The sequence below is a fragment of the Panthera onca genome, chromosome B2 (genome assembly GCF_046562875.1).
Source record: "Panthera onca isolate mPanOnc1 chromosome B2, mPanOnc1 haplotype 2, whole genome shotgun sequence".
Taxonomy (NCBI): domain Eukaryota; kingdom Metazoa; phylum Chordata; class Mammalia; order Carnivora; family Felidae; genus Panthera; species Panthera onca.
This window is the reverse complement of record NC_138343.1, coordinates 127,498,147-127,509,292: the sequence shown is the minus strand read 5'-3', so window position 1 is coordinate 127,509,292 and position 11,146 is coordinate 127,498,147. Positions and strand designations below refer to the sequence as shown.

Below are 11,146 nucleotides of genomic sequence, written 5' to 3'. Positions count from 1 at the left end.
GACTATTGTTATACAATAATCTCTGCCCACCCCCCCTCTCCAAACTTCGGGGGGTTTCTGAAGAGACAGATGCTCCTGCCTCAGACTTTCAGAGAGAAGTTTGGGAAATAACTAATTATAAAGATTATTGTTAATTTTATATTGATGTTCATATTCCAATTGCATTTCCTGAAGGTAAAGTCTAATGTATTTTTAGAATAAAAATATTTAAAATAGACATTATATATTTGGAATGAAGATAATAATGCTATTTAAAAAATGGGAAACTCGGGTCTCCCTAGCAATGTGGGACATGCTTTTCAAGAGAATATATTAATCCATTTGTATCCTGGGTATTTTCTCCCTGGACTCAGTCCATTTGCTGCCAGGCCATCGGCTCCAGAGTTTGTGTTCACGTTTTTTATTCACTGCCTAGCACCCCCAGTTAATCGGAACACATAGCCTAGATAACAGAAAAGTCTAGCTGAACACCTCTCACTAATAACAGGAATTGTGACCTTGGTTGTGACCCATGACTTTGATAATATGGGGTTCACTTAGAACATCTCACTACACTTACAATAGTTTAACTGATGATTTACCTAATGGGTGATTTACCTATATGGGTGATACATATTGTCTGAAACAGGTAACCTGAGCTTAGAAACTTTCAGTATTAGCTGTACAGCTTCAGCCACATTTACTATCTGGTGGCTCAGTTTTCTCACCTATAAAACGGGGATAGTGAATGATAGGACCCCCTCTCAGGATCGCTGGCAGGATTAATGTATTAATACATTAACATTAATCATTAGTTAATAATTTTAATTATTGATTTTAATTAATTTTAATTTTAATTAATGATTATTATATTACTATTATAATCAAAAATAAGTTAATATATTTAATATTTCACATTAATATAATTTTATATTATTTAATTTTATATTAATATAAATTTATATTAAATGTTTAATACAATTAAATAATAAAATATTAATGATTAACATTAATGATATTAATATTATTAATTAGTATTAATGTTAATATTAATTCTAATACTTAGAATAGTGCCTGGTCCCTAGTAAGCACCTAAATGTGAGCTACTATATTTATTATTATAAAGTATTCTTACTTAGAATTACTCCTACTTAAATAGAGTCCAGTGAATGAGGTTTTGGTCTCAGAATTCCATACACACATCAGAGATTATAACCAGGTAAGCATACCTCCACGTGAGGGGTGTCTTAAAATTTTGTGAGCAGTACTGGTGGAGGTTTACTTATGGTCCAAGGTAGATGATCTGCTCCAATTGCTCGGATACATGAAATGATTTTTTTTTTTTTTTTTTTTTTTAATGGGGATGGCTAAAGAAAGCTGTGCAGATAACCAAAACTCTTCAACCCCTTGTCAGTTATCAGTTTTTCAGTTGAAGGTATTTATAACGATGCTGCTAATAGGGTGTAAGTTTCTTTAGAAAGAACAGCATATAACCTTTTAGTGCATACACAGTAACCTCAAATTTCTACACATCATATAAATAGGGAGATCAATTCTATGAACACCCTAGGCTGTTAATTTTCAGGACCTGTAACCAGGATTTTTTTCTTGGAGTAATCTTGAAGGCTGAATACTTCCTTGGCCAGGCTAACCATGGGCTCTGTCCTTGGCTTCCAGCTCCAGTTCAGCAGTGATTTGGTGAGATGTCTGTGACAATCACTATAGGCAGAACTTATCTTTTTTCTTCCCCCTCTGTCTGCATTGGCAAACCAATGTTATTGAATAGCTTTACTTGGGATGGTTACCAGAACTTGGGAACATTGTACTTCAGCCTAAACGTCAGCAGAATTTGGCCACTATCCATATTGCAATTAACAACTACTCTTCTAAGTGCTCAGGTTGCAAATTTGGGAGTCAATCTTCACTCCTTCCATGCTCAGATCTCATATCCAGTTTATCAGAAATTCGATGTCTCTACTTAAAGGACAGCCAGAAACCAAAGGCATCTTATTACCTCCACTGCTACCCTTGATCTAAGCCATCATATCTCACCTTCATTATTGCAATACTCTTAACTGCTCTCTCGGCTTCCACGCTTACCCACCCTATGGTCTAGTCTCCACACAGTAGCCAGTACGATCCTCTTAAAAGTTAAGTCACAATCAGGCCACTCTTCTGGTCAAAACCTCTCAGCAGCTCATTTTGTTCAAAGTCTGGTCTCTTATAAAAAGCCTGTATATGTTCCTAAGCCTGTGGCTCCCTTCGCCAGCCTTTGTCGCTTGTACATTCTGACCTCTTCTGTCTACCTCCCTCTGCTAGGAATGCTCTTCCTCTACCTCCCTCAGGCAGTCACCTCAGTGAGGCCCAACCTGTCCTACTTAAACACGAGCATGCATGTCTACACTCATCTAAGCATCTCCTGCCCCATCCTCTTGTTTTCCCCACTGAATTTATCACTACTACATAAACTCAAGTATGATCCCCAGAACTTTCTGGCAAGTTCCCAGGTGATGCTGATGGCTAGGGGTCCAGGAACCACACACTTTGTGAGCTACTGCTTCAGGAGAATCTCTCTTCTCACGTTCTTATTTGTGATTTGGGTAGGACTGAATTACTGAAAACTTTAGGGACCATCAGACTAAAATGTTTCTTAACTCAGAATGCTGGGCCCCCACCCTTACGACTTTCTGATTGGATAGGACTGGGGCAGAGCCTAAGATTTGCCATTTCTAACAATTACCCTTTGAAAACCACTAGTTGAATATAAACTTTTTATTAAGTTTGTTTCCTTTCCCTAAGAATATAAACTCTAAGAGGCCGGAATTTTTTTCTTGTTCTCTGCTGTTTTCTCATGCAAAGGACAATACTAGGTACACAATAGCTGCTCAATAAATACACGTTGAGTGACTAAATGAAAATCGCTTATTCTAGCACTACATCAAACAATTTTAACCTTAGTTTGACAGATTTTATATAAAGACATGCAAAGCCAAAAATCTCTCCAGTTCAATCCTCTCAGGTAAGAAAGCACTGCCAGAGACAACTGGGATTTCCTGATATTTGGAAAACAAATTATTAATAATTTACATTATCTTAACATGAACATTAACAACAAACATTTATGGTAAGCTACTGGTTGTTGAGCACTTCATGTAAAGTATCTCCTCTAACAAATTCTGAGGAGGCTGGCGATGTGGCTTCCATTTTAGAGATAAGGGCTGTTATAACACAGCACACTTGTCAGCGGACTCCGGGGTTTCCACATTATCTTTTCCCCTCAATGTGCTCTCCCAATAGGGAGCAACAAAGTAGGGTGTGAGATGGGAGGTGACAGTTTTCTTTCTGGTATCCACACACGTTAAAATCTGAATTAAACTTCACTGAATTTATTTACTTCTTACAACATTAAAAGATCATCCTAGACACTCTTGTACTACAATAAAGTGCTAGAGAAATGTTTCAGAGCACTGGAGTTCTAGATGCAAACATCAAATTCCACAAATGATATAGGAATTTAGTTGTGAAAGGTATGAAAATGTTTTTCAGGAGGCATGGTTTGTGGGCTTGTTTTTGTAATGATTTACAATAGTTTATTCTGTCTGAGTATTCATTCTATCAAGTGCTATGCAATAGCATTATACTTACGCAAAGAAAAACTGAAAGACGAATGGTTATGAGATAATGATTCATTTTCTTTGGAATAGACTGTTAGAACAGGTTCAGCAAATGTTTTCTTAAAGAGCCAAAGAGTAAATATTTTAGACTTGCAGGCCATGTGATTCTATAGTCAGGAAAAGCAACCACAGATTAAACATAAATAATGGGCAAGGTTTTAGTTCAATAAAACTTTATTTACATAACTGGTGGTCTGCCCATTGACCATACATAGTTTGTGGACCCCTACGTTAAATGACTCCAATCTCAGTGGGATGAATGAAATAGACCAGATAAATTTCAGGTAAATTTAGCAAATTTATCTCCCTCTTTTTAAAAATTGTTCGCCTTTTACTTTAGAAACATCCATATTCCTGTAACCAAACATAATGACTTAAAAAAAAAAAAGATAACTCTAGCATGCAAATTAAAACAGACATTTGGCTTTGTAATAAACGGAACGAGTTAAAAGAATCCTTGTATTTATTTTTTACACAGCACAAATGTAGGTGACACACAGTAAGTCCATCACTTCCCACAAAACTTATAAACTGAACAACTGAGAGTCTAAATTCTCATAGTCTTCTGCAGCGCTCAGAGCTATCCACTTTATGGAATCCATTCCATAGCAGCAGAGGAGAACCTTAACTTAAAGCACCAAGTTTCCAGGCATTACTACAAATGTCTTCTTTTCATTCCCTAATACATGCAGTCAAATTGCCTATGAATAAATACCAATTCACTTTAAGCTTCAATGGAGAAGGGAAAGCTGTTGGGAAACCAACATTATTCTTAAGTCTGAAAGTGATTCTACCTCTTTACCTTGGTTTCTTCTGTAACAATTTTCACTTTTAATGTAGTTCTATTAAACATGAACATATTTTAATTTTGAACATAATCCCTTTCAAATTCATCTAACAGTTTAGGATGTTCATATTTGTTTTATAAATCCGGGGGGGGGGGGGAGGGTGGAAACATGATCTCTAATCTAGAATATTCTGGCAATTTCTATTAAAAGTTAAATTTAGAATTTTATAGCAAAGTAATATAGCCTGTGCGTCCAAATTATAAGATTTTTAAAAGTCTTTAATTTATGTATATTAAGATACAATGTGAATCCCAATACATTTTATAGAAGTGTGATTTCATTCTCTGAAGCAGGGTTCAATGGGCATTTCTGGATCTTGCTAACATCAGCCCGATATACCCGGAGATTACTGGATCCACTAAATGGACAATGAAAACTGGTTGAGGCTGCTGCTGAATGCTTCAACAGGAATCTGATACACAGACACAGATTTCATTGTTATAGTCAATGCGACTGAAGTCTTCCTTAAAACTGTGCTCCTGATAGGCTGAAGAGAGAGTAATGGACTGTTAGTTCTTTAAGCCAAAAATGTACGGACGTGTGGTACAAAGGCTTCATTCTCTGCCCGTAGTTAGCAACTTGAGGGCCTTCTGTAGATTCTGCACCGCTGTGCTGACATCCTCATACTGCAGAGCACTGCCAGCATACTTGCAGTATTTCTGAGCTCTGGCAAAGTCCTCTGGTGTTAGACGGACATCCGCTGGAAGACAAACAGAATAATTAAGACTATCCGTAAGAATAGAAACGTATTCTGTTAGGTTCAATGCTTATTACATTTAAAATTATAAAAAAAATATTTAAGGTTATATAAAAACATGAAGGCTTTTTTCAACCCCAGGGTATTTAAATAAGTTTTTTCCACGCTTTTCAAATTTTTTCTTACTCATATAAACTATACACATGCCACTACACAATAACTTATATGAAAAGGTTTTTTTCCCCCAAGTAATAAACTAGAGGCCCTTGTATTTTGGTAGATTAATTGCAAAAAAAAATTATATTCTGTGTAAAATAAGGACAGTAGTTTAGGTGTTTATGTTAGAATTGCTAAGCCTCTCTTTTCATGGAACAATACACACAGACTAAACCATTGAACCCTCATTTGAACTAGAATATAAATATAATTCTCAATGACAAAAATAAATAACATTTTTAAAAAATTACATAAGCCATTTGACTTTTATTTTAGCATGAAAATATTTTGTGTTTTTGTGCCATCCGTATATAAAACTCTAAGGTTTAACGAACATACTATCATTGAACTACAAAATTCAACACGTGAACAACTTTTACAATTTATGTCCAAAATTTATTCTTGGCAAGTTTTCCAGTTACATATATGGTTAATATGGGTAGTGCTCAACTAAATAATCTGGGTAAAAAAGAAAACCAAAATGCTAAAAACATTTCATTTAATCTAAAATTTGAATATACCTGAATATATATTTCTAAAGATGAAATTAAAAACTGACTTTATGTCTTGTCTTTTGAAATACCATTTTCTTTAGAATTTTTTATGAGGATTCTAAAAAGAAGTGATAGGAGGCTGAGGCACAGAATATAACGAGCAAATAATATATTTCAAATTCTATTTATAAGTCTGTACTTATAAACAGACTATTTTTGTTTAGTTACCTTTAATTTTGCCAAAGATATATGTGCGTATGTTATACATATCTATACATATAGCAACTGCAGGTATCTGGACACTAAGTTCTGATCCAAATTATTGTTTTCTTTAAAATTTTCAAAAGAGTTCTGAAATAATGGATCATAAAGTTTCTAGGGCAGGGTCAGGCACCGATAAGTGCTGAAGAACTTTAATGAATGAATATGTTTCCACTTCATATTATTTCCTACATTTTAAAATGAATCAAGTTCATACAGAATTACATATTAATTTCTGACTTTAAGAGAATATAAATATACACATATCTACATATGGTAACTAGCCAGTGTGCTACATATAAATTCTTCAAATACTTGTTGAATGCTATTAAAGTTATAATGGTTAATCTTACTATTGTAAGAAATTACACATTCCAATTTTGACAGAACTTACTTCAATTTTCTTAAGTTCCAGTCTTGCTTAAAAAGCAAAAAATACAAATCAATAAACTAATAAAATGTAATTATATATTTAAAAAAAAAGTTCTCCAGTAGTACCAAAAGTTTTAGTACTACTGAAAGTACTAAATTCTTTTAGTATTTAGTGACTTGGCATTTGTTACCACTTAAACTTAAAAACCAATTATCCTGCAGCTCTATTGACAATTTAGTCAGGACACTTTAGGTTGTATTTCTTTCTTGAAAATACCTACTAGATTTTTCAAAGTTTTTTCTAGATATATTAAGAGGCTCTGGTCATCTAGAGCTAGACATACTATCTAGGTGTGTGAGACATCTTTGAAAACTGAGTTTACCCCACTCATCATTTTGTACTTTAACAGCCTATCCTCTTATCTCAGGGCAATTTTTAAATATGTAGGGCATCCATCTAGAATTTACTGGACTTGCTGGAAGAAAATCCAATGCACAGAACTAATATTTTTATACCATTAGCCTTAGCACTGTTTTGCTGACATACCACTTACTTATTAATAAGATGTCTGTAGTGGCAAGAACTCTGTGACTATTTTAGTTTTTACAAACTAAACTTATACACCAATGATAAAACTATTTTAAAACACAAATATTCAGAAAATATGAATGGAAGTATTTTAACAGGAAAATGTCATTACAGATACATATGTATCTTATAAACTTGTATGAAATTATGTAACTAGCAGGTAAAATATCATTAGATAATAACCATCTTACACATTCAGATACAAAATGTAACTTACAGATTTATATAGAGATGTTAGATTTATTTTCAACAATTAAAAGAACTTAAAAAGCCATGTCAAATAGTTACTTTTGCTATTCTGTAACACTTCAGGCTTTCCTTCATTTAACAAATATCATCTAAGAGTCATCAATAATAAAACATGTCATTAAACTTTCAAATTAAAAAAAATAAAATCTGCTTAATTATGATTCTTTTAAATTAGCAGTTGAAAACTGAAGTGGAAAATACATAAGAGAACAAGTGTTCAATTTCAGTATCTGATATTATATTCCAAATTGTAAAAACTTCTTCATGCACCCATATAGAAGCTGTTTTTCCAATTACTAAAATTTACTAGAGGCCATAATCAGACCAGAGAGAGCATATTGTGGACCTAAAAGGTGTTTAAAGGATTAGAGAGGCTGTCTAACAGAATATCTCTTTTCTGAACTCTATGCCTAATATGTTTCCAGTGGCTTTAGGCAAGACAGTCCTCATCACAGGGCTGCTTTTCTCCTTTACAGGGCAGTACGAGAAGGCAGAAGACAGCTAGGGCTATTAGTGAAGTTCCCTATTGCAGCAGAAAGAGCCTGGGTCAGCACTGGATCAAAGATAACATTTTTGGTGTAAAGAGAAAATCTCTGCACACTCAGTTGACAGGATAGAAGAATCCATTTCCAAGGCTGATTTATCTAATGTCATGACAGAGCATAGAATATTTCATTGTAAAAATTTCCAAAATGGGTCTTTAAAGACTCTTTTCTATCTAACTGGGTAATTTTAGAAATTCATGTCAGGGACTTTGGATAATCTGACCCTAGTGGACTCTATAATCCTCTGACTTGAATGGAAAGCACAGGCAGGATCATAGGGGAACCATCTGATACCCAGTAAACCTTAAGGGTAAAGACAAACCTCAGTACTAAACCCTCATATCCAGGCACTGCCAAGATATGTCACTTAAAAATGGCAACAGCAGTAATGATTTGAGGCAGAATTTGACTGCATCGGGCACTGTGCTAAATACTTTTCAGATATTCCATTGAATCTTCCAAAAAAACCTATGAGGTACGTTGTTATTCGCATTCTAATACTATATAAACAAGTTCAAAAGGGAAATGCTCTGCTTCCTGTATCTACCACCTTTCCAATCCCATTCTCTTCTCCACAGTCAGCCACAGACTCACTACAAAAATATTTAATATATTAACACACATATAATATGGGAACTAAAAGGTGATGAGTACTAAGCACTAAAGAGAAAAATGTAGCAGCAAAGGGGTTTAGGGAGTATTAGAGGTGGTGGTGAAGCTAGTGATGGTTATGAGATGACTAGTTGTAGTCTGTGCATTCTCTAGAATTTTTCTATGTACTTAAACACATATGTACATGCGGGAAGATAGAGTTTTAATTTTTTTCCCCAAACAGGGTCATACTATACAGAATGTTCTACAACTTGCTTTTTTAATTCAGTATATGGAGGAGATCTTTCATGTCAGAGTTACTATATTCTTTTTTAATATGTGCTCAGTAGTCCATAGGACAAATGGACCATAATTTTCATTATTATCAAATAATACCATAAGATTATTTTCTACTACTATGATGATGTTGAAATAAAATATCCTTGTAAACATGTTTAGTGTTTATGTCTACGTATTTCTTTAAGACAGATTCCTAAAAGTGGAACATAGCCGGGTCAAAAAATTAGTGACGGGGGCGCCTGGGTGGCGCAGTCGGTTAAGCATCCGACTTCAGCCGGGTCACGATCTCGCGGTCCGTGAGTTCGAGCCCCGCGTCAGGCTCTGGGCTGATGGCTCGGAGCCTGGAGCCTGTTTCCGATTCTGTGTCTCCCTCTCTCTCTGCCCCTCCCCTGTTCATGCTCTGTCTCTCTCTGTCCCAAAAATAAATAAAAAACGTTGAAAAAAAAAAAAAAATTAGTGACATAATACTGCTACAAAAAACTTTACTAACGTATACTGCCCAGCAACAGCATGCCAAGAGTCATTCCCTAGGTCTTCACTGACACTGTAGATTATCAATCCTTTAAAATATATTTTAATTTTTGTAATTAAAAAAACATTACATTCCACGTTAGTTAGCATATAGTGCAACAACGATTGCAGGAGTAGACTCCTTAATGTCCTTAATTCCTTAATTCCTAATTCCTTCATTTAGCCCATCCCCCTCCCACCACCCCTCCAGTAACCCTGTTTGTTCTCCATATTTAAGAGCCTCTTATGTTCTGTCCCCCGCCCTGTTTTCATATTATTTTTGCTTCCCTTCCCTTGTGTTCATCTGTTCTGTGTCTTAAAGTCCTCATATGACTGAAGTCATGTATTTGTCTTTCTCTAATTCTGCTTAGCATAATACCCTCTAGTTCCATTCACGTTGTTGCAAATGGCAAGATTCCATTCTTTTTGATTGCTGAGTAATACTCCATTGTATATATATACCACATCTTCTTTATCCATGCATCCATAGATGGACATTTGGGCTCTTTCCATACTTTGGCTATTGTTGATAGTGCTGCTATAAACATGGGGGTTGCATGTGCCCCTTTGAAACAGCATAACCTGTATCCCTTGGATAAATACCTAGTAGTGCAATTGCTGGGTTCTAGGGTAATTCCATTTTTAATTTTTTGAGAAACCTCCATACTGTTTTCCAGAGTGGCTGCACCAGTTTTCATTCCCACCAGCAGTGCAAAAGAGATCCTCTTTCTCCGCATCCTTGCCAACATCTATTGTTGCCTGAGTTGTTAATGTCCGCCATTCTGACAGGCGCGAGGTGGTATCTCACTGTGGTTTTGATTTGTGTTTCCCTGGTGATGACTGATGGTTAGCATTTTTTCATGTGTTGGTTGGCCATCTGGATGTCTTCTTTGCTTCATGTCTTTTGCCCATGTCTTCACTGGATTATTTGTTTTTTGGGTGTTGAGTCTGAAAAGTTCTTTATAGATTTTGGATACTAACTCTTTATCTGATATGTCATCTGCAAATTTCCCCCATTCCGTCAGTTGCCTTTTAGTTTTGCTGTTTCCTTTGCTGTACAGAACCTTTTTATTTTGATGAGGTCCCAATAGTTTATTTTTGCTTTTGTTTCCCTTGCCTCTGGAGACATGTTGAGTAAGAAGTTGCTGAGGCCAAGATCAAAGAGGTTTTTGCCTGCTTTCTCTTCGAGGATTTGATGGCTTCCTGTCTTACATTTAGGTATTCCATCTATTTTGAGTTTATTTTTGTGCATGGTCTAAGAGAGTGGTCCAGGTTCATTCTTTGGTTTTTTGTTTTTTTTGGGTTTTTTTTGGTGAACTGAGTTTTAGTTATTCATCTGTAGAAGCTCTTTATATATGCTCTGGACATTAATTCTTTAAGTTTCAATTCCCTCCTGGTCTATTAGTTGCATTTTAAGAACGTAATGGGGAAGAGGGAATCTTCCGTGGTATGGAATTTATTATTTTTCACTAGTTAAGCCTGTTAAGATGCAACTAAATCAGATATGAGAACTGGGAGACAGAATCTAATATATATTTTTTCCTGATAACCAACTGTTGTAACATCACTTTTGAATATATATTCTCGCAACATTGCTCCAAATGCCACCTTTATCATTAATTTCCATACTGGGTGGCCTGGTTTCCAGATTCCCTACTGTGTCATTGATCTATCTTTTTCAGATATTTTCACAGCAGATTTTAGACAGAGCTTTTAAAATTGAGGGGGATTAGGGGCGCCTGGGTGGCTCAGTCGGTTAAGCGTCCGACTTCGGCTCAGGTCACAATCTCACGGTCCGTGAGTTCGAGCCCCGCGTCGGGC

The 11,146-nt window shown here is 35.5% G+C and overlaps 1 protein-coding gene across 6 annotated transcripts in view; it reads right to left on the bottom strand.

Moving 5' to 3' along the window:
- Window positions 1-4,102: 4,102 nt before the first annotated feature.
- Window positions 4,103-11,146, bottom strand: part of VTA1 (vesicle trafficking 1) — a 69,075-nt gene continuing 62,031 nt past the window's right edge. For all 6 annotated transcript variants that reach the window (XM_060616801.2, XM_078447390.1, XM_060616802.3 and 3 more), the window contains one exon: window positions 4,103-5,201. In XM_060616801.2, coding sequence (XP_060472784.1) covers window positions 5,056-5,201 — 146 coding nt within the window. In that variant the 3' untranslated portion in view covers window positions 4,103-5,055. The remainder of the gene's footprint in view (window positions 5,202-11,146) is intronic.